Source organism: Schistocerca americana, chromosome 4, assembly GCF_021461395.2.
Source record: "Schistocerca americana isolate TAMUIC-IGC-003095 chromosome 4, iqSchAmer2.1, whole genome shotgun sequence".
In the NCBI taxonomy this organism is placed as follows: Eukaryota; Metazoa; Arthropoda; class Insecta; order Orthoptera; family Acrididae; genus Schistocerca; species Schistocerca americana.
Window position 1 is genome coordinate 154,945,539 of NC_060122.1, and position 25,145 is coordinate 154,970,683.

At 42.5% G+C, this 25,145-nt stretch overlaps 1 protein-coding gene across 1 annotated transcript in view; it reads left to right on the top strand.

Annotated features, from left to right (window-relative positions):
- LOC124612617 (flap endonuclease GEN) overlaps positions 1-21,026 on the top strand; it is a 41,725-nt gene extending 20,699 nt beyond the window's left edge. The window contains exons 7-8 of the mRNA XM_047140912.1: positions 19,216-19,573; positions 20,171-21,026. Coding sequence (XP_046996868.1) covers positions 19,216-19,573; positions 20,171-20,820 — 1,008 coding nt within the window. The 3' untranslated portion in view covers positions 20,821-21,026. The remainder of the gene's footprint in view (positions 1-19,215; positions 19,574-20,170) is intronic.
- The last annotated feature ends 4,119 nt before the right edge of the window (positions 21,027-25,145 follow it).

A 25,145-nucleotide genomic window follows, 5' to 3' on the forward strand; every position in this document is an offset into this window, starting at 1 on the left:
AAAGGTACCTAATTATCCAAACTTAGAACAAAAATGTTTTATTTGCTTCTCAGTGATTCCAGAAGAATAACATTTTCTGATTTTTTTTTTTTCTGTATTTCAGTTGTGTAAATTGTTTTTACGATTTTCCACAAAAATGGTAAAATTTGTACTTTAACATGGCTTCCCACAAGGAAACAAAATCATACTTCAAAGGTTTAAGCAGCAGCTGGTTGTTAAGATTCATTAGCATTTCAACAGTTTTTATGAATGGTTTTTGTTTTCTTATCTTTCCTTTATTTTTTACTTTTTGAAGAGAGGATGATTTAAAGAAAAGTTGCCCACAAACATGTGCTTTTATTCCAACTGTTACAGTATCTGTAATAATCAGTAACAGCTTATGATTTCACCTGACAAAATTCCAGAGATGTGTAACTCTTTGGACATACTTAAGAAACAGCAGTAAACTTTATACTTAAAAGTAGCACTACCTAAGTGCCACTCACCGATTTTGATACTTTTCGAATATGTTGTAGTTTAAGTCAAAATATGAGACACTTACTTTCTATACACGCCTGTACGACCATTGAATTGTTGAAAACCCTCCCAAAGAAAATGTTGTTGTTATCATTCTGAGCACATATTGTGGAAACAGTAGGAGATATATCAGAGATGTTGAAAAACAATTTCCATGGTTGATACTTTACAACAACTGTGAAATCACATCTTTAAACATTTTGATATATTTTGAAATCCTCCCCTCACCTCACCATTTTTGAAACGGTAAAAAGTTTGTGTGTAGTAAATCTAATAGCGTATTTAACAACAAATGCAATAATATGTGATAAAGTTACATGCCGAAGTCGCAGTAGCCAGACATAAGTTGGAAATACCTCTATATATTGCTATACGTGCAATCTGTCCACCATATGACGCATGTTGTACATGGCGATAGTGTTGTTTGCAATTTCACTGTTCAACCATAAAAGACAGGCTCCTGAAGGATTTAATTGAAACAATAAGGTCTCCCTCTCTGTGAAGTCTGGGAATAACCAGTGTGGAGGTGGCAAGAGGCTATTCCCGGTTTGTTTTTTCATGGTCTTTGTTTTATTTGTTTGTTGTTTGTTTTGTTTCTTTTGTTCGGTTGTTTGGATTTGGATATTACATTTGACAGCTACTTTGTTGTTTTACAGTATTTAGGTACTGGGAAGGGAGAAATATCAGTGAGTAATAATGCAGGAAGGAGCTATGAAAGAGGAGACTGTTGTGTTATTCTCTTAGTTAGTTTTACAGTTTGGTATATTTAGTTGCAAAGTTATTACAATTGCTAAAAATGAGCTAATTGTTTGAAAAGGAAATTTGAATGAGAAAATTATATAGACACAATACTTATCTTCAGGAAGTGAGATTTCAGTACTACCAAGAGATACATTTAAAAGTAAAACCTTTAATCGTACCTTTCAGCACTATTAGCTCCTTTCTCAAGGACAGAGGGATTGATTGGGAAAGATTATAAAAGAAAGGCAGGGCACTCAGACCTGCCAATTGAGAGTATGTGGGAAATGAATATCTTTGTTTACCCTCATTGTTACAACAGGTGGATGTCTCTTTTTGTGACTCACTCTTCAGTGACATCTGTTATTTTTGACATTGTACAGGAACAATGTAACATGAACCAAATGTCTGCAAGTTCACAATAAAATAATTGTCCTAAGCCACAAGGAAATTGAAGAATCCACATCTGATCCCTGTGCATACAGGTTAAACAGAATACCGACCATTTCCTGTAGAGTAATGCAACTGTAGTGATATTAAGGAAACCACTGCAATAATCAGTTCTTCATTTGGCTAAGTAAGTCCTTTGACACTAAAGCTTTTTGATGGTGTACTGATCATTTCGGTGAAGAAATCTGAAAACCGATTCCATATAAGATAATTATGCAACTCTTCCTCAAGAAGGTGCTGGAACAGGTAGAGACATGTGTGAAGACACAAATTGAATTGAGGGAGGGTACATAGTATCATAGATGGATGAATAAAGGAAAGGAAGTTCACTTGGACACCAGAATAAGAAAGGCCAACATGTTGTAATGAGTCTGGGGTCTGAGTGGTCTGCACTACCTTTTTAATGTTCCCCAATCCATCTCTCCTACCCGTAGAGTTCTGAAACCTAGGATAGTGTGTGTAGTTCTATATGTATCTGTCAACAGTACTGAAACACCACCTCATGAGAGTAAATTCTAGGCAGGAGTCCTGTTTCATAATTTTAGTTTTCCCAGTTTTCTTTTCCTTTTGATACGATTAAATCTTCAGTAACCTTTCTCTCCTATTCAGAAACCTTTTTTGCCATATTTAGCAACCTATTTTTCTTTCCCCAGTGAGATTTGACTGTGTCCAGTCCCTTTTTCCCCTGTTTTATGATACATATCCTTTATTTGATATGTGCTTAAAAGCTGTGTTAACCTATCTACTTTTTTATGTGGTAGTCTGTTTCAATGTTTTGCAGTGAACATCCACTGTTGAACAGTTTTCTTTCTCTCTGCTTTGCAATCATATTTCCTCGTCCATTGACGAATATTAGTTAGTGTGTCATTCTACTCTCAATTTCTGATTGTTTGGTGTTTTACCACAGCTCAGTTTTCCAGATATTCTGTACATTGTCTCTGTTACATTATCCTGGCCAGCTTTGTTGTTTCCTCTTCTTTTAAAATTCTATTTGCCTACACTTCTGAAAATCAGTTGAACTGTGGATGTATAGGTAGTTCCCTCATAACGGACATGAATTTCATTGTAAAGCATTTATTCAGTTCCGACACCACACAAAGCGAACAGCGCCCCCAGGGGCTCGGCAGTCTTTTGTTGGGTACGGGCTTGGTGACTCCAGGGTTCCTGAGCTGGGGACTGGTAAGCGCCGCCAGTTCTTTTCTAGCGTAAGCTCTAGGCTTGCATCAGCACCCACCATACGGCGTGGCGGTGGAACGTTGTGTGTTGCAGGGAACAGGGATTTTGGCTTGATCGCCTGGATCTCGAAGACGGAATAAACGTATCATGTAGCCAGTCCTCGTGATTCAGTCAGTAGTAACTGAATGCATGCTGCTTCACAAAATGTATTTCTTATAATTAAAAGAAAAGAGGGGAGTTTTGACAAAGTTTTGCCATTTTACGTACAGAAAGGCTTAAAAGGCATTGCTGGCACCTTAAGATCTGTTAAGTGCTTCCGAAATGTGACCCTGTTGGTTGAAACATCTAGCTTCCAACAAGTCAAGAACTTTCAGAAAGCACAATGCCTCTAGGAGTTTGCAATAGAAACTGAATTGCACAACACCTTGAACTACAGCAAAGATGTTGTGACTTGCAGGGATCTAGTTGACATTCCCCAAGAAGAACTGAAAACTGAATGGTCCCGGGAAGGCATTGTCGACGTGCAACGCATTATGAAATGGGTGGATGGCACTCTCGTGAAGTCAGACCCGTTTGTCCATACTTTTAACAGCACCGAACTACCAGTGCATGTGAAGGCGGGTTTCCAACGTCTCAGTGTACGGCCTTATTACCCTAATCCAATGTGGTGTTTTAAATGCCAGCACTTTGGACACACTACTCTCGGCTGTAGAGGGGAAGCCACTTGAGAGAAATGTGCTAAAGCCACCCATGAGGGAGTTGGTTGCTCCTCTCCTGCAAAGTGTGTCAATTGCCCTGGGGATCACCCTGTGTGGAGCAGGGACTGCAGAGCTTTCCTTGAGGAGGGGGAAGATCCAGGAGATCAAAACCACAAAGCACATCCTGTGTGGTGAAGCCAAGTGTTGTGACTCACCGATCATTCAAAGCGCCGCCGCACAATTACGCGCGTCCTCTACGTGCGGCGCTGTCTGCCAGCCATGCAGCAGCTGCGCCACCTAACCGGCCAGCTGAGCAGCGGCCGCTAGACTGAGTGCTCATTCAAATGCTAATGTGTACACATGTCTTGCTTGTCAACTTACTCTGTGACTTACATGTGTTGTGTCATTCTGAAATATATGTGTTAAACTTCACGTTATAACAATTGGCGACGAGGTAGTGGATTTTTCCTTTTCACCGTTGACCCACAGGTTTCCATGGCTACTGTCGAGCAACTATTGCAAACTCTCCTTGAACAGCAAACGCTTCTAACAGCGGCGATTCGTGATTTCGTCGTGGCGTCAAATGCGGGGCGTTTCTCATCGTTGGCTATACCTCCTTTTCCTCCTTACGACGAGACGGCGGAAGACTGGTCTGATTATGAAAAACGTCTTCGACAGCACTTCTTGGCATTTCATGTCACGGACGAACAACCATGTAAGTCTCTGTTCCTTTCCTGGATTTCACCTCAAATGTATCGGTTGTTGTCACAATTGGCTCCTTTGAAGGATCCTGCGTCTTTGTCCTTTACGGAAATGTGCTCACTTCTGTCTATTTTCAAAAGCAAACGCATGTGGTAGCCTCTCGTGCCTTTTATCGTTGTCAAAAACAGCCACATCAATCCTATGGCACTTGGGCTGCTGAACTTCACGGCCTCAGTCAAAAGTGTCAGTTTGTTACTGATGTTCACAAAGAATCCTATGCCGATTCCATGGTACGGGATGCTATTATCCGGTCAGCGCCCGACAAAGAAGTTCGGCAATGTGCCCTTCAGTTGGCGAATCCGACTCTAGGTGAAGTTCTCTCCATTGCGCAGTCTTTTGAAATTTCTCGTGCCGCTGGGGCGCAAATAGAGGCGTGGGGTGATGTCGGGGAAATACAACCTCTGTGCGCTGTTGACGACAACGTGGGGCACGTCCCTGCTGGCCGACGTGGCCGCAGTGCGCTCCCACGCGCAGCCTCGGCCTAACCGTAAACAACCCGCTAAGAAACTGCAGCAAAACCCCCGGCAACTTCCTTCATGTCCGTGATGTTTTACGAAACATTCACACGAGGATTGTCCCCAATGTTGGGCTTTGTGTCACAATTGCAAAAAGAAAGGTCATGTGTCTTCCGTTTGCAAATCCAACCGCATACATGATGTTCATGAACATGATGCTGATTCTGTGTTGTCTGTCAATTGCACTTCTTCCCTTTCAGGGAAGTTATTCCTCACTGTCCAAATCCTTGGTCGAGATGTTTGCATGCAAGTGGATTCCGGTTCTGCTGCCACTATAATTAATTCTCAGACGTATCTTCAGTTGGGTTCTCCACTCCTGTCACCTGTCACTCGGCAATTACGGACGTACAATAAACAGAAGATTTCTCTCTTGGGACAGTTTAATGCTGAGGTATCTTACAAATCCGTTGTTCGCACTGTTCCCATATTTGTGGTTGACCAGAGGAATGCCGAAAATCTTTTTGGTTTCAATGCCTTTCACGTTTTTGGGTTCTCCATAGATGACTTTGTCAATATTGTCTCTGATGCTATTCCTTATGCTCAACTGGATTGCTTGTCGACGATATTTTCATCCCTTTTTTCTCCTGGGTTAGGCCGTGCAAACGACTTTGAAGCTCATATCATGCTCAAACCCACTGCTCGGCCTAAGTTTTTTCGGGCTCGGCCCATTCCTGTGGTGATCGGCTAAAACAGGAGTTGGATCGTCTCACTACTTCAGGGGTCTTGCTTCCTGTCACTTCCAGTGAGTGGTCCTCTCCTGTCGTTGTCGTTGCTAAGCCAAATGGTGATATTCGTCTCTGTGGCGATTTCAAAGCCGCTGTAAATGCTCAGTGCCTCATCGACACTTACCCTATGCCCCGTCCTGAAGAACTGTTCGCTAAACTTGCTGGAGGCCAGTATTTTTCTAAAATTGACCTGTCAGAAGCTTATCATCAACTTCCTCTCGACGCTGCTTCCCGCCAGTTTCTGGTCCTTAACACGCCTTTCGGCCTCTACCAATACCAATGATTGCCATTCGGGGTTGCCAGCGCCCCTGCTCTCTTTCAGCGATTCTTGGAACAATTATTGCTCCCTGTCCCCGGGTGTATCAATTACATGGACGACATTGTTGTCACTGGCTCCACCACTGAAGAACATCTTCAAAATCTCCGCACACTTTTTCATGTCTTACAGACTGCCGTTCTTAAGTGTAATCTTCAGAAATCACAATTTTTTCAGGCATCTATCACGTACTTGGGGTTTCAACTCTCTCGGGATGGTATTCGTCCGCTTCAGCAAACTGTCGCTGCGATCGATGCCCTTCCTCGCCCTACATCTGTTAAGGAACTGCAGGCCTTCTTGGGGAAAATAGCATACTATCACAAGTTTTTACCGTCTGCGGCTTCGGTGGCTCAGCCGTTGCATCGCTTGTTGCATAAAAACGTGCCTTTTCACTGGTCCGCGTCATGCGATGCGGCTTTCCAGAAATTGAAGACTATGCTGAAACAGTCTCCGTGCCTGGCTACTTATCAACCTGGCCAACATCTTGTTCTTGCCACAGACGCCTCTCAATACGGGGTCGGTGCAGTCCTTGCGCACCGTTTTTCTGACGGTTCGGAACAACCCATTGCTTATGCCTCCAAAACGCTCACGGATGCCCAACAAAAGTATTCTCAAATTGAGAAAGAAGCTTTGGCCATTATTTATGCTCTTCATAAGTTTAGTGTTTTTCTCTATGGCTCAAAATTTCATCTTCTTACGGATCACAAACCACTTGTTTCCTTGTTTCATCCATCAACGTCACTTCCTGACAAGGCTGCACACCGCCTCCAGCGTTGGGCTCTTTACTTGTCTTGTTTCAATTATGAGATTCATTTCCGGCCAACAGCTCAACATGCAAATGCTGATGCTCTGTCTTGCCTTCCCATGGGCCCTGATCAGGCATTCGATAGGGACGAACTTTTGTGTTTCCACCTGGATGTTGCCGAGCAGCGGGTCATGGACGGGTTCACCATCACTGGGGACAGGCTGGCAGCTGCTACGGGTTCTGACCCTACCCTCTCCTGGGTTTTACAGTGTATTCAGAAGGGTTGGCCAGTTCGGCCATCCGATAAGACTTCTGATCCGTTGCGGAACTACTACGCTTTGCGCTACCGCCTCACGGCTAGGGATGGTGTTATCCTCCTTTCCACTGACAATGCTTCGCTGCGTGTTGTGCTACCTGCATCTTTGCGTGCTTCGGTCTTGCGCCTCCTTCACCTAGGGCACTAGGGTGTGTCTCGCACAGAATCTCTGGCGCGCCGTCATGTGCACTGGCCTGGCATCGACTCTGAAATAGCACAAATGGTCGCTGCCTGCGGCCCTTGTGCGTCACAGGCCGCTGCCCCGAAGTCATCTTTGTCACCGTGGCCTTCGCCTGAGAAGCCCTTGGAGCGCATTCATGCTGACTTTGCAGGACCCTTTTTAGGTACTTATTGGCTCCTTGTAATTGATGCCTACTCTAACTTTCCTTTCATTGTCCGTTGCACGTCGCACGTCACGTACCAGGTCGGGTTGACGGAGGAGATAGAGAAGATCCAAAGAAGAGCGGCGCGTTTCGTCACTGGGTTATTTGGTAACCGTGATAGCGTTACGGAGATGTTTAATAAACTCAAGTGGCAGACTCTGCAAGAGAGGCGCTCTGCATCGCGGTGTAGCTTGCTCGCCAGGTTTCGAGAGGGTGCGTTTCTGGATGAGGTATCGAATATATTGCTTCCCCCTACTTATACTTCCCGAGGAGATCACGAATGTAAAATTAGAGAGATTAGTGCGCGCACGGAGGCTTTCAGACAGTCGTTCTTCCCGCGAACCATACGCGACTGGAACAGGAAAGGGAGGTAATGACAGTGGCACGTAAAGTGCCCTCCGCCACACACCGTTGGGTGGCTTGCGGAGTATCAATGTAGATGTAGATGTAGAAACCACCAGTGCTCTCGCCCGCATTTTTTCTTTGGAAGGCCTCCCCTCTACTCTTGTTACTGATAATGGTCCGCAATTTGCCTCTTTCGAATTTGCGGATTTTTGTGCTCGTCACGGCGTTATGCATGTCACGGCCCCGCCGTTCCATCCACAATCCAACGGTGAGGCTGAACGACTGGTCCACACATTTAAGGCTCAGATGCGGAAACTTCTGACTTCTTCTGCTGCTGATGATGCGCTTCTCCAGTTTCTGGCGTCTTACCGTTTCACCCCCATGGGCGACCACAGCCCGGCTGAACTCTTACATGGCCGACAGCCCTGCACGCTACTTCATCTTCTGCGGACTTCCACCTCACGGCCGCGGGTGCCTTCACTTGGCCGGTTCACCGCCGACGACCTCGTCTGGGTACGGGGATATGGCAGACGGCCAAAATGGAGCCCGGGCCGCATCTTACGACACCGTGGCAGGTGCCTGTATGAAATCCAGACGGACACGGGTGTTGCAGTGCGTCATTCGGACCAGCTTCGGCCTCGTGTGCCGGCAACGCCTGTTGCGAATGCCGCTACACCACCTTTGGCTCTACCTGACGCTCGGGATCTTGGCATCTCTCAATACTCACAATGCAACCCTCTCACCATCATCGCGATGCCAGCACAAGAACGGACGCCACCAGGAGACGTGCCCATGCAGGAACCGGATAACCATCCTCTGTCAGAGCAAATCTACTCGCCTCCTCCTCCAACGGACGCCAACACATCGCCCATGTCTCCTGTCATATCAACTGGACTTGCCGCAATGGGCAGATTGGTGCATGGGGCCCCAGCAGATTCGACCCCTACATCTCCTGTCATCTCGACCCGTTATCATCGGGGACACTTCCGTGCGTACGGGAAGCCTCCTCCTCGAGACTTTACGGCGAGTCAAGCAACGCCTATGGACGTTAGCCATCTCCAGGGCACCTCCGTTGAGACCAGTGCAACAATTTCAAAGGGGGGAAAAGTGTTGTGACTCGCCGATCATTCAAAGCGCCGCCGCGCAATTACGCGCGTCCTCTACGTGCGGCGCTGTCTGCCAGCCATGCAGCAGCTGCGCCACCTAAGCGGCCAGCTGAGCAGCGGTCGCTAGACTGAGTGCTCATTCGAATGCTAACGTGTACACATGTCTTGCTTGTCAACTTACTCTGTGACTTATATGTGTTGTGTCGTTCTGAAATATATGTGTTAAACTTGACATTATAACACCAAGAAGTTATACAAGTTCATGCAGCCACCCACCTTCGCTGCCTCCTTTTCTTCCATTCTGAAACAGCCTGTCCTGTAAACTGGTGCTGCTACACAAACTGAGGTTGGTACTGTCAGCTCTGGCACCTGCATTTGTCAATGCACATCTGCTGCTGCAGTTCCTTTGAAGCCTGCCCCTCTCCTCCGAAATTCAGAAAAGGCTGTGGTTGCTAACATCATGGACCTTCCTGCCCCTCCACAGGTCAAGTCTTGTGCACCACTCAGCACTGCTAGACCCCCTTCCGCCTCTGAGGTTGTGACTCCAAAGCCGTATCAGACCAAAAAAAACAAAAACAAAGGCAAAGACTCGCCCATGAAGGAGACAGAAGATACACGTCCGGTGATGTCGACGTCATTCTCTCTGACGTCTCTCTTGACTCTTCTTCAGAGGCAATGGAGATTGATGTCAGACTGGGGTAATCACCTCGCCCCAAAACTGAGCCTCCACTTATTGTGGGCTCCTCCCCCCCCCCCTCTCCCTGGCAGAAAGTCAGGATGAAGGTACTCCCACCCTGATAGATGGCTCCCATTGTACAGTGGAACATGCATGGATTCCAGACACAAGTGGAGGAACTGAAACTCCTAGTACATCTACACCCCCTGTGCTTGTGTTTACAGGAAACACATTTAAAAACATCTGATGCTCCTGCACTAAGGGGCTATACGCTCTGTCACAAGGATGACCTGACTGGGGAAAGGGCCAAAGGAGAGGTCGCCATGTTTGTCAATAATGGCCACCTGGATACCAACCTGCAAGCAGCTGCAGTTGAAATTCATTCATGTTGGAGACTTACAGTTTGCTCCCTTTATTTACCTCCTTTGGATGCAGTAGTCTTTGAGGCTCTCACAGATCTTAAGGAACATCTCCCCTGACCATTTCTCCTCCTGGGAGACTTCAGTGCCCATCGTGTCCCACGGGGCTCCACCTCTACTTGCCCTCGGGGCCGAGTTTTGGAGAGCCTCCCGACATCTCAAGTGTTGTGCGTCCTCAACACTGGTACTCTGACTCATTTCTGTGCTGCTACTGGGTCATTCTCAGCCATTGACCTATCTCTCTGCTCTCCAGCCCCTCACTGACTCTATTCACGATCTTCAATCCAGCGATCACTTCCCCATCTGCATTCACCTCCTGGATGGTGTGTTGCTGGAACAGAAGCCACTAACATGGATGATTGGCAGGGCTAACTGGCTGCAGTTCAGTCAGTTGGCTGTCTTGGAACACCATAACAGCGTCCAGGAATGGGTGGATCACATCATACGTGTGATCCATCATGCTGCTGACCCATCCTTTTAGCCCTCTTAAGGAGCGACCTGTACCTTGGTCGACAGAAGACTGCCACTCAGCCATCTGGGACAGGCGTGCAGCTCTTAGACGGTTTAAGTTTCCCCACAGCAGACAATACTCATCGCCTTTCGAATCGCGAGAGCCAAGGCTCGCTGTGTCATTAAAGGGAGCAAAAAACGGTCATGGCAGGAGTTCCTGGACTCCTTTAACCATTCCACTTGTTCCACAAAAGTATGGGAAGCCATCTGGAGGATTTCGGGTACACACATCCATTTACCGATAGCTGCAGTGCTGAAGCAGGGTTGCCTCCAAACAACTCCCAGAGACATTGCTCAGGCACTTACTGAGCATTTTGCACAAACTACTGCCACTGCAATGCAGGATCCAGTGTCTGGTCACTACCGTGCAACTGTAGAGAGTGAAAAGTTGGACTTCAGGTCAAATGGTTCTGAGGCCTACAACTGCCCTTTCTCCATGTGGGAGCTCGAATCGGCACTGGCTGATACTTCTGACACTGTACCCGGTCACGACCACATCCGATACTGCATGCTTCGACATGCTTTGACATTTGTCTGCGGCATCCCAGGAAATCTTCCTCGAATGTTTTAATCTAATATGGCAGACAGGCAACTTCCCCAGCTCTTGGAGGGAGGCAATTCTAATCCCTCTCCTCGAACCAAGAAAGGACAGCACATATCCAAGTAGTTATCGGAGCATCACACTCACAAGCTGTATAGGAAAGTCCATGGAGCGAACGGTTAACCATCGTCTGGTCTGGCTTTTAGAGACCAGGCAACTCCTTAGCCATTCTCAGTGTGGATTCCGCCAATATCGATCCAATGTCGACAACCTGACCCTCGTAGAGGCAGCTATTCAGCAGGCTTTCCTCCGTTACATCACTGTATTGGCATTTTCTTCAATATAAGTAAGGCGCACAATACTACTTGGAGACACTGTATACTCGTGCAACTGCATCAATGGGGCTTTCATGGCCACCTCCCCATTTTCATTCGGTCTTTCCTGTCTCTGGTTTTTTCGGACCCAAGTTCCTTCCACGCTCTCTGATCAATTTGAGCAGGAGAATGCTGTCCCTCAGGGCAGTGTTTTAATTGTTACCCCCTTTGCCATAGCCAGCAGCAGTGTCATGCCTTTGGTAAGGAGTCCTGTACAGTGCTCCTTATTTGTGGACGATTTCACTGTTTTCTGCTTCTCCTCCAGTGTTGCAAGGAGCCATCAGATGCAACTTACAGTGCGGCAGTTAGAGGAGTGGGCTGCAAAGACGGGTTTTCTGTTTTCTGTGTGTGTTCATTTTGATCGTTCTCGTCATCTTTTTAATTTGACTGCCTTGAGGATAGGGGACACCATCCTACATTTTAGAGACACAGTGCAGTTTCTGGACCTCATTTTTGACTCCAGATTGTCATGGTTGCCACACCTGCAAGACTTGAAAGCCCGAACCATGAAGGCACTGAACTCCTCAAGTGTCTTAGCCACAGATCTTGGAGAGCAGACAGGGTGCATCTCCTCCAGTTTTATCGGGTTTTTGTGCGTTCACGGCTGGACTACGGGTGCACGGTGTATGGGTCAGCAAGGCCCTCTTATTTGCGGATCATTGGCGCTGGCCACCATGAAGGGATTTGGCTGGCCACGAGTGCTTATCGGACCAGTCTGATACCCAGCCTCTGTGCTGAGGCGGGGGAACTGCCACTTACCATCCAGCACCAGCTTTTCATGGTGAGCCAAGCATGTAAGTTCCCCACAGCTCCAACTTCGCCCGCACACTATACTGTTGTTCTTCCACATCTGGGGTGCCTTTTTTCCAACTGTCTACAAGCCACGATGCCATTTGGGATCCACATGCAGCGTGGTCATTTTGAGTGCATGCGTGTATGTCAGTTTTCATTCTTATCCACATTTGTTTGTTTTAATAAATGTTAGGGCGCTGAGAACTTCGCCGTTGGGCACCTATAAGACCCCAAAACACACACACACACACACACACACACACACACACAAAGCGAACAATACATAGTCTGTCTTAGAACAAACTATAGTGTTTCACAGATGTTCCACTCCTCAGCCAGTTTGCCATGATTGGGAGTGAGGGAAGTCATGTGCACGTGTGAGAAATAATTGGCGACAGTGTTTTCCATGCTGTGCAGATGATAGAGGTTGGTGGAGTATGGAGGAGTGAGACAGAGATAGTGGAATTGTAGTGGGCTGACAGTCCTTGATAGGTGACATGGCATCTGCCAGTTGGCTGTGTTCATTATTTATGACAACTTGATAACCCTCAGTATCCTCCCAGAAGTGGCACATAGTCTTGTATATTGTGAGCAAGTCGTGGTCAAATACTGACCATTTCATTTGTGAGGCTGTGAACTTCTTGGAAAAGAAATGGAGGGGCTGAGTGTTACCTGCCATCTCCTGCTGAAGGACTACCCTGATGGCTGAATCACTTGCTTCTGTAGTGATGGTAAGCTGTTCATCCGGTATAGAGCATGCTAGGTGCTAGGGGAACAGCCTTCATGACACACTCCTTAGTGTGTCTGAATACTGTTTGCACCTGCTTAGGCCAGACATGTTTCAGTTTCCCGTTTGTGTGTGTGTGTGTGTGTGAGGAGGGGTGGGGGGCTAGAAATTGAGAATTCCAAGCAACCTGGGAAGGTCACAGTAGGTTTGAAGCAGTGGCACCACAGAACATAACCAGTGCCACAGTTGCAAAGGAGACACAGTATTCTGTTGTTCATTGTAAATCAAATGGTGTGCCTGTTGCTCCATTGTATGAGTGACCCATTGTACCAATCTTCCTTTACAGTGTCCTGCTTATAGTAGGTAGGAGGGGCAAGATGGCACTAATTTGCTCCGTACGTTCAGCAAGATGTCAGATAAGCATAACGAACTTTGAATTGTCATTCACTATGCCCGCCAAAGAAAAGACACGACTGCTGTCGCAAACCACAGTGTCACTTGGTCAGGACAGAAAGGCGGAAGTTTAGGTTGAGGTGTATCTCGGCACTGTGGTGTATGGTCTGATAACGGATGCACTGGGAAAGCCGTATAATAAGGTATGACTAGTGCCATCACTGGCATCCACAATAGGGTTGTAGCCCTGAACAAGATGTTGACATTGCACAGCAGTTGAACATGCAAAGTGATTGTGTAGAATGACAGCGATCGCAATGTGGTAGATGCGGAAGATAAGTTTGGCATCATATGCGTCTCCCTGAATTCCGAATATGGTATCTCACCAAAACTTGCCTGTGTAGGTTCAGAGTGTAAGTACATTAATTTGGTTTTATGCACTTTGTTGTTGAAGACAATGCAAACACTGAACAGTGGCAGGTCCTGATGAAACCAGAGCAGTAGAGCCATGTGGAATTGCGAACGAGCCAGGTTTTATGTTCAGTGGCTGCATTGTTAATAAGCAATAAGGTGCCTCGAGATGAAATTTCATGGTTATCGCAATGTTCACAGAAGTCTGCAATGTAAGTAGGAGAAGGGAACATATCCGTAACGCACTGTACAGCACAGTGCATGTCCCAGTCGCAGATGTTCCACTCCTCCACCTGGGAACGCTGTTGGGCGATGCTATTTGTAACAATGTCCCACAGACATACACAAAGCTGCATTTGCAGCGTGGCACGTTACTTTTTACCGCCCTGCCAGTGTCCAGCAATGTTCATTTGTCTAGCTAAAAGCTGTAGTAGAAAATACTAGACCACTACTGTCTATTGCAAGTCGCAACATACATAGAATTGTCCGGTACTGAAATAAAAGTTTTAACTCGGCAATGTAAATTTTCAGGTGTATTTTTACGATAAAGATCACAGTTAATACTGCCAAGTCCGTACTAAGTGGCAACACAATGTAAAGTTCACACACACACCACAATTACACACGTAGCCAGTTTGTGGTATTTACACCCGTTACTGAAGTTAATAGAGTTCACCAGATCATTTAGTTATGAAAATGCTCGCTCAAATGTTGTGCACTCTGCTCTACACGTAATACCTGTTCCAGTGTTAGATCGCACAACACGCCACGTGGTTTTAACTAACAGTCAAAAACAATAATTTTGATATTCTGTCCGAAATTCCACACGACTTCCACTATACCGTTCACTTAAATACACTTTGTACTACTTCGCGAACTTGTAAGCAGCATTTTCCGCGATTTTACAGTACTTTCGTCGGAGCTGCTTTCAACGAGATGTTACTAGTTCGAACCCTCAGCCCTGACCCCCCTAGATCACACCAAAGGCTTTGTTCCCAGCATACACTAGTGCGAGCCTGCATTTTTCTGATTGGCTGATATCACAAACAGCAAATCAGGTTGCAGTATTATCCCACGCTAACCCGCGCTTTACTTCAATGACCAATCATAGTAAAGCCTTTCTTTCTATGGCAATTGCTAAATAAATAAATTTAGAAAAGTATCAAATATAAAATTAGTGCTTCTGAAATTACCGATTAATTTGTGTTCTACTCACGATTTATTAGTACCATAAACTGACTGCACACTTAATTATAGTAAATCCCCTGTATAGTTTAACTGGTACTTCGTGAATAAACAAAACAATTTTCATTTACTTCTGTTCTTCTTCACTCATACAACAATCACACTGCTAATTACTACAAATATAAAACAATTATAATTATGCAAATACATTAAATATTAATCAAACATAACTTTACAACATTGTTTTGACTACGACTGCTAGCACTGTCCGTCAACTGCTGACCTCTGCCGCCTACTAGTACAACTACGTGCAGCTCTGTAACTCAGGTCTATGTCAGCTGGTGACATCTGTCGATGACTCATGCCTATAACGATATCGTCCTAACAAATGACAGGAGCGATGCGAAGGCGCTACGCCTCACATTGTTGTCTTAATGATGTGAAATGAATTGCTCCATGCTGAAAGGGCTTCAGTTCATTATTCCCAGTTTTAGTAAAACAAAAGCAAAAACAAAAAACACATTCTGGACACTATTGTATGAGTTCAAAGCTAAAGGAAAAAAAATCACTGTTGTTTATTGATTGAGTGCAAGTCCTTAGAGAATTTCAATGAATTTGAAGTGTTTTAAATTACAAAAGAAACTTTTTTTTTTTTTTTTTGCATTGGACTAAAATCCTTTTGGCATGGACCGAAATATTTTTTCATTTCACTTTTACATTTTTTTGGCGAAAAGGAAATGATCCATTTATTACTTTGAAGATATGCTTATAGTTTATGAATGCAAAAGGATTGTGAGTATTAATTAAGTAAAACAATTCGTTTTCAATCAATATTTATTATGAAAATAACTGAGAAGAAAAAAATTCAATACACCATTTTGAGTTTCTTTAGACTGTTCTAGCTTTTGTGGGTTAATAACTTCACTTGTAATTTCGTGGTAGAGTTCTTGATGTTTATTAGGTACAAAAGTGAGTAATCTAGTAATGTTCTTTATTTTTGTTGCTTTTGCTGGAATTTTCCCCGTGGAATATGCCCAGTTTGGTGGAAAAGTAGAATTTGAAACAGGCCCAGGATGAGAAAGACAGAATGTCTATTTAATGATACCATCAGCAAAATGGGATGTTATTAGACATCCACAGAGCTGACTACTGTGTGGAAACTGCATCATTATGTTGATGCCAAAATTTACTTTCTTGGTCTCATGATACAGACTTCAGTACAGATTCTTCTGATATGCAGTGTCTTTTATAAATCATTAGCCACCAGTTCTTGAAATCCAAATCATCCTCTGTTTTCATGTCACATATTTCAGATTTTGCAGATGTGTTTCTTTCTGTGATCAGTTCGGTTATTTCATGCACAGAGTACAATTGGTTGTATTTGATTGTCCTGTCACAGGGCAGGAAAGAATGTCCTCTGACAGGAAATAATTGTTCATTTTTTAAAAATCAGTCAATGTCTGTTAGAAATTCTTATTCTGCTCTGCACAGGTGTCTGAAAAATGTAGCCATTTAATTTCACCAGGAATGATGTGCAGGTAATTATGCAAGAAACAATACACCTCATTACATCCTTTCTTGGCAATTCCCTTGTGATAAATGATATTCTAGCTTTACTTTCCCCAATAGCATGAATACAAAACTCATTAGTAGTTAGCTAGGGCAAGCAAAATGTTTTCTAGACTGGGATAACTTGTAATTGAATTTTCTGTATAAAATCTATTGCCTGAGATGATACATGGGGTTGATCTTTCATTAGAGTTTCAACTTTGTTTCTCACAGAATTTTTAGCTTTTCTCTTAGGCACTGTCACCACAGCCACTACACACCTTTTTTGCAACATCATTAATATGGAGATTTCGAATCTTAACTTTTAATTCATCGCACAAACAGCATGCATCACCTGAAGTCACCCAAGTGGCAAGTAGTAGTTCTCATTCAAAAACAAAGCAAAAGTCTGATAGCTACATTTGAAGTTATATGCTTTTCGGTGAACATTTTATGAATTAACTTTCTATTGAGTCTTGCATGTAAATACTTAGTTGGCTTTCTTTTAATTGGACAGTAAGTAAGAACTTTATCAACTTGTCAAACTGAATCCTCTTTTCTAGAATGTCACTGGACGTCATGTATGTTTGTAAGTGACTGGATATAAATATCTTGTTTATACAAAAAGGGGAGGTTTTGAAGGTGTACTGAAATAGCTCCTTATCATCTGCACTAAAGCTGTGAAAACACTGGAACCTCTTGCAGCTGGAAACATAAAAGAATCCACTGTAGAAACATATCTAACCAGTTAACACTATCATAATAAAGTGTATTGTTTGTTACAGACACTAGTAATAGTGTTCAAGAAACTGTTAGTTGCATCCATTATAGTTAAAAATTTCCTGCAGTCATATCCTATAATTTTAGCTGGTATGTATTGTCCTTTATAGTGAACATGTTCTTAGCATTTTAGCTTCGCTGTTTTTGAAATATTTCTCTCCCATGTTAAAGGTTTACTTTCTCTTTTCTTCCCTAATCTACTTTCTTCTTGTCCTGATAGTGGCGCCCTCCATCTGTTTTGGAAATAAGAGTGGAAATGTTATCTACAAAAGAAATGTTTAGGCCTACAGTATACAATATCAGCTGTTTTCCTCCAATAAACAAATTGTACAGGTTAGCCAGTATACACTAATGGAAAAAATTGCAACAAAGGAGAGTTGTGCAAGGTAAACTAAAGTTGGTAGGCATGTTTCTACACCCAAAAGATGACAGCTGATGAAATTTGGCACATGTTGGATGAGAGTGGCACACTACAAGGACACAAATCAGTTTGGCTTTAAATAAGCACTTCAACAGTCTTGAGTATTTGTTACCTTGGAGACTGGATTCTGTGAGTTCGTGTTACTGGAGAATATTTGTAAGACAGTGATAATGCTGTTATCATCAGCTCACTGAGTTTGATTGAGGTCGCATAGTAGAGCTATGAGAAGCTGGATGTTCCTTCCACAATACTGCAGAAAGTCTTGGCAGGAATGTAGCCACTGAACATTATTTCTGGTGGCAGTGGTCATGGGAAGGTACAGTAACAAGAAGACCGGGCTCTGGATGGTCACATGACACTACCAAGAGGGAAGATTTCCGTGTTCGGCATATGGCTGTGGTGCATCGTACTGCATCTGGAGCAGCAACTTGAGCAGTAGTTGGAACCCCAGTGATGCCATGAACTGTTACAAATCAATTACTTCAAGGACATCTCTGAGCCAGACACCTGTAGCGGGCATTCCACTGCAGCATAGTTTGTGGCTTCAGTGGTGTCAAGCAAGAGCTCATGGGAGGGTGGAGTCGAGGTCTGTTGTGTTTTCTGATGAAAACTGGTTCTGCCTTGTTGCCATTAATAGCTGTGTGCTGGTTAGGAGGATGCCAGGTGTGAATCTGGCAACCATCCTGTCTGCAGCCTAGACACAATGGATCTGCATCTGGGGCTATGGTCTGGAGTGTGATTTTGTATGACAGCAGGAGCACTCTTGTGGTTATCACATGCACCCTGACTGAAAATTTGTATGTGAGTTTGGTGATTCAACCTGTTGTGCTGCCATTCATGAACAGCATTCCAGGATTGTATTCCAACAGGATAATGTGCACCCACATACCGCTGTTGTAATCCAATATGCTCTACAGTGTGTCGTCATGTTGCCTTGGCCTGCTCAATCACCAGAACTGCCCCCATTTCCACACGTCATCATCGGATGACAACTGCATCATCATCTACAATGAGCATAAACTTCCCTGTGCTGACCGACCAAGTGCAACAGGCATGGAACTCCATCCCACAAAGTGATATCCAGCACCTGTACAACACAATGCATGCATATTTGCATGCTTGCATTCAACATTTTGGCACTTACGCTGGTTATTAATGTACCAGCATTTTTCATTTGCAATGGCTTATCTCGTGCTTATATTAATATGTGTGTTAATCGCTTAAATATGTTATCTGGACAAATATAACAAATATATTCCCAAAATTTCATTACCGTACATTACTTGTTCCTTGGTGTTGCATTTTTTTTATTTTATTTTAATTTATTTATCTTTAATTTTTTTTCCAGTGTATTTTGCGCATTGAACTTAACGGCATTTCCCTGTGAAGTGTCCTACTTCCCTGCTGAAATGCAGTTTCTTAGAAAGAAGAACTTTGGTCCTGGACTGAATTTCTTCCTGCATAGAAATCTAAACAAGAAGTTTCAGTTTGTATATTTCTAAGCACTGGACCGAATACCTTTTTGCTCAGAACAATGGAAGTATCTATAAAGATACGATATCCATAAAAATCTAATTTTGCAAATGTTGTGACTGAAGCCCTTTCTGCCTGGACCAATTGACATACTTTTGCTTATTTCTTTTCCAGAAGTACACAGGAAAGTTGCTGAAATGGTCAGAATGCTATGCTACTGAAAAATTCATGCCACTGGTAACACGATGGCATCTTGTGCATTTAAGTGAAGGTAAAATTAAGAAAATAGAGGCTACAAAAGGGTTTTTGAAAATATCTCCAAAAATGATAACAAAGAAAAGGATTGTTAAAGGTATTTGTAGTTATGAGATACTTTGGAATGATGAGGAAGGTTTTATGAATACCATTGAAATGGATGATGGCATTACTATTGACAAATTGTTAACGACTGTGGAACCACAACACCTAGTTCAGAAAGCATACCCTGAAGTAGTACAAGAATTCTTGGCTGAAAAAGAAAAATCTAAAAAAGGTACCAAGAACATTTTCAAAAAGTTACATTGTGTTTTTGTACAGAACCTGAAGTATTTGATTTCTTAATTTTGTGTGCAGTGGAAAATTTGCAGTATTTGTTTCCATCTATCACAGTTAAATAAGTTTTGTATTCTCATTTCTGTATTGGCAATGAAAAATGAAAAACTGTGATAAGAAGCTATGATTTGCTTAGGTTTGGTTCTTTCCTTTAAAAATAATGATGTCTCACATTCATTGATCTTGGTTTTCTGCAAGATTAGTGACAATCACTTCCTCAGGGACCTTCATATATGAAGTTGTGGGTGAAAATCCCACAAAAGGAGCAATTACTTAAAATATGATAATTTCTCTATTATGTAAAGTAATACTTCTGCTGTTTTTCATTTGATAGGTATTGTTACTTATATGGTTTTATGGCCATTCGTATAGATATATAAAATCACAGATGATTTTTTTTTTTTAGTTTTATTTTTTTAAGTAACTTGCTGAATTTCAAATGTTTGTTATTAGATACAGTTTCATACAAAACAAAATTGTATTTAGATGGGAAGTGAGTATAAATAAGATTTTACTTATATCTTTTCATTATTATTAGGAAAAGAGAAGACCAAAAGAAAACAAAAGCCTTCCGTGAAAGCAGTGTCTGTGCCTTGTCTCTGTGAATCTAAGGAGAATGGAGGTTGTCAGCATGTTAACGATAAAGCTTGCCAACGGAAAAATGCTACAAAGAAAACTGTTGTAGGAGGATACCATAATATTGAGAAGTTCTTCAGCCGGTTGTCAATCAGTACTGTTGACAACTTAGAAACAGATATTAATTCTGGAGAGTCTGCTGAACAATACAAGAGAGCATTAACACCAACCTATCAGAGTACTCCCAAACGGGCAAGTAACAAAACTGATCTTAGAATGAAAGTATTAAAAAAGGGCATTCAATCTCTTGTCAAATCAGAATGTACACAGAAATATAAAAGTAGTGAAGAAAGTGAAAGCAGTTCACTGCTTTGCAACTGTTCCATTCTGTCAGATGAATGTGACATGTGTAGGGTTTCTGGTGATGAAGATATGGATCTCACATCAATAATTGAAGATATTGTAGGCAGAAAATGTAGTCCAGATAACACAGTGGATTTGAAACAAGAAGAGTTAGCCAACAATGATAATGAAGATGAATATGTTCCATTGTATGAAAGATTGAAGCTGAAATTACAATGTGACCTAGTGAAACTGTCAGATATTGTATAATTTAGTAAATAATAAAATGTTTAATCATGACAGTTAATAAGCACAACATTGTTACTTTTTAGTTTAGGTATGTTCTGCTGCATTTGATGTATCCTATCTTGAAAATATATTAACCTTTATACATTTTTATTTCTTGGGATTTTATATGTAAACAACATTTACTCAGAAATGAAGCATTATTGTTTACAATAAAATATATTTATTTAAAATGCTCCACCATTTCTTTGACTGATTGATTTAATGTGAAACACCAAAGAAAAATTGGAATGTTTACATAGCAGTGTTGTTCTAGTCTTGTATCATTTTATGGAGAAATAAATTGCTAAATATTATAAACAACTAACCACTGTATCAAATGAGTATATTATACATTCATTAAATCAATGAATTTAACAATGTCAGTATTACAGAAGACAGTGGTGGCTGTTTCCTGCTGTAATTTACAGTTCTAATGTCACCATCTGATAGTTACACATAATAAAAACCATTATTTTCCTTGGCAGAAAATACATCTGTATTGCCAAATGAACTGGTTGGAACAACAACCCAATGAGAATCGCTAAGAGACTGAATTTTGCTTACAGTACCTAAGAAATATTTTTTTTTTAAGTTACTTTGCTCAGGATATTGAACAATTAGCTCTTGGGTTAGTGTACATTAATTAATAACCTAGCAACTGTTATATAAAATTTCGGGCGTGCAGCCGCACAAATTCAGCTTCTTCTAATATCTCGGCTGAATACCATCCAGCCATCTTCAGAGTGAGCTGAGGTGACAAACGCTTCAGCACTTGCTCTGACCATGCAGCAGTTTGGTCCTCGGGTTTAAAGGGATGGAGCAAATGCTGGAGCGTTAGTCGCCTCTGCTCACTCTGAAGATGGCTGGACAGTATTCAGCCGAAATATTGGAAGAAGAAGCTGAATTTATACAGCTGCACACCCAAAATTTTATGGAACAGTCTTTATGCCATGAAAACATGAAGATGCAAACCTAGCAACTATTTGCACTTGTTCTTCTGTTTATTGTTTTAGCAGCATTAATTTATACATTGAGCCATACAGGACCTCATTTTTACACTCCAGTCCATGACAAAACTTGCTAGGACATCACTGAAAAACAAAATACTGTTTGTTGTCAAGTAAAAACACGACCTCGGTCTTTCCACATCTTTAATTGTACTCAAACTGAGCTAACTTAGCAGATGCAGCTGCTGTACTATAAATAAAGTCACAAAAATGCAAAATGCTTAAGTCCATTATTTAAAAATGTGCCTCAGTAAACTTATAATTGAAAGTTGTGAGTTCACAAATGTTTGAGTACAACTTAAAATATTACAGTAAATAGGAATGTTTGGCATAAATAGAATTTTAGAGACAATTAGCATTGTATATAAAATTTTGAAAAATGCAGAATATAAACAATTCGTTCAAAATAACATTAAATTTGTTACTAATTACATATTTTCAATTATTAACATTTTCACATAATCTTTTGCAGAAGTTGATTATTTTAGTCAAGTTGATTATGAAACATACTTCTGGACACAACTAAAATTACTATGTTGTTTTACAAGAATTTATAAGACATTAATTTTACATGAAAATAGCTGTATTGTAAAAACCAAAATATTATTATTGTAATTAATAATGAACTCGCACAACATTTAATAATGCTTTGATCAACTGAAAACTATAGTTAAGGAACTTTGCAATACTCAAGATATGGGCTCGGCCACCAAACTAGTAGGACGTATCAAGTGCTACACTAGTCTGTTACATAACACAGCACTGTGAACAGACAAAAGGGCAATGTGCAAAGCCTTCACAGTGGCATCTTAATGAAAGACTCTCACAAAACCCAGAGAAATTCCAGTCATATGTAAACTCTGCTAGTGAAACAAGAGTTAGTGTCACTGACAAAGAAACTCTGCAGTCAGGCCCTGAAGCACTTGTGCTGTCAACTGGACACTGCATCATCCTGTACCGCATGGCACGATGCGGATGTGGTATGGAGGGGCACAAGATCAGCACACCACTCTCCCTGCCATTGTCAACGTGTAGACAGAGCCACTGATCTCTGTCGGGCAGCACCTCAATAAATATCACAAAGCTGAATGCAGCCCAATCCCATCCTGAGGAAAACTCCTTGTTTAAACCAGAATCAAATCCAGGCCCTCCACATGGCAGTCATCTACACTGATGTCTCGGCTTCAGAGGCACACACACATCTTTCAACTGTCTAGTTTCCTAACTTGTTTTATTTGGCTACTAGTTTCGGCGATTTACTATGCCATCTTCAGGCACCTGACTGACGTTTAGGAAGATTTAACCTCAGTTCTGGTCAAAACGGGGGCCAGAATTCAATTACTGGTATTAGTAGATTTCTGCTTGCTATAGTGATCACTTTGACCTTCATCTGCAGACTTTTAGATAAATCAACAACAGTTGGTAGATAATGGTTGAAGTGATCTACTATAGCAAGCAGAAATCTACTAATACCAGTAATTGAATGCTGGCTCCTATTTTGACCAGCACCAAGGTGGAATCTTTCTACACGTTGGTCAGGGGCCTAAAGATGGCATAGTAAATCGCCGAAACTGGTAGCCAAATAAAATGAGTTTGGAAACTAGACTGCTGAAAGGTGTTTGATTTGACATCCTGCATCCAACAGCCGAGTCACGTAACCACCTCTGAAAAGATGGTCATACAGAGACAAGAGTTAGTGTCCAGGCACAAACTGATAACACACGTATCGAAATTGAAGGTAGCAAAGCAAAAGCACAGGAATGATTAACCCACTTTTCATATGTTCCATGGCAAAGAAAATCCAGGATTATTGTCTCACATTAATTCTCACGCCACTACAATGGTGGGTCATACAGATATTAGTGTCAGCAATGTTGAGAAACAACTGAAATTGCTAAAATTGAATGAAGCCAGAGGGCCAGATAGAATCCCAATCAGATTCTGTTCTGATTAGTAGCTGAAGGAATGCACTAACCCCACCAGTGTAAAAGTAGTTTGGCTGACTTCATACACAGACTACCATCCAGTATCATTCACATCCACCTGTTTTATAATCTTAGAATATACCAGGAAATCATAGATATTTCTATGTATAAATCAGCTTAAAACATCAGATTTTTTTACTAATGAGTTAATGTGTTAAATATTTGACATTAAGCATTTAAGCAAGGAAAATTGAATATGCTGAGTCACAGACAGGTGCAACAAAAAGACTGTCGGACAAAGTTTAAGATAGCAGGGTAGGGGTGGGGAATAGTTAAGTTCTGCTTGTGGGTGGGAGCTTGCAGAGATGAGGTGGGGAGAAGGTAGGACAACTAAGGTTAGACAGAGGGCACGGGGGGGGGGGGGGGGCAGCAGAAAAGGAGAGAAATAAAAAACTCTGGGTGCGTTAGTGGAATAAAGATGTGTGTAGTGCTGGAATGGGGACAGGGAAGGGTATAGGTTGGCAAAAGTGCAAGGACTAATGTATGTTGAGGCCAGGAGGGTTACAGGAACGTAGGATATATTGTAGGGAGAGGTCCCACCTGCGCAATTCACAAAATCGGAAGTTGCTGGGAAAGATCTAGATGATGCAGGCTGTGAAGCAGTCATTCAAATAAAGGATGAAGTGATGGGCAGCATTTCTTGACCAGTTTGTCGGTGGCCATTCATGCAGAGGCAGACACATTGTTTGTTATGATGTCCACTTAGAATGCAACACAATGGTTGCAGCTTAGGTTGTAGATCACTGGTTTCACAAGTAGCCTTGCCTTTGATGGGATAGGTAATGCTTGTGACCCGACTGGAGTAGGTAGTGGTAGGAAGGTGTATGGGACAGATTTTGCATCTAGGCCTATTATAGGGATATGAGCCATGAGGCAGGGGATTGAAAACAGAGGTTGTGTAGGAATGGACAAGGATATTGTGAAGGTTCAGTGGGTGGCGGAATACCACTGTAGGTAAAACATTCCCCATTGCAGGGCATGACAAGAGGTAGTTGAAATCCTGGCAGAGAATGTGATTCAGCTGCTCCAGTCCTGGATAGTAATGAGTCATGAGGGGAATGCTCTTCTGTGGCCAGACAGCAGGACTTTCAGAGGTGGTGAGTGACAGGAGAGATAATTGGGAGGGTAATTATGGTCAGAGAAGACCTCAATAATACTCTTGGTACATTTTGAGAGGAACTGCTCATTACTTCTTGGTATGGAATGGGTGGAGCTATTGAAGTGGAGATATTGCTGGTGGTTGGTTGGTTTGATGTGGATACAGATACTGATGTAGCCATCTTTGAGGTGATCCACATTGAGAATGGTGGCTTAT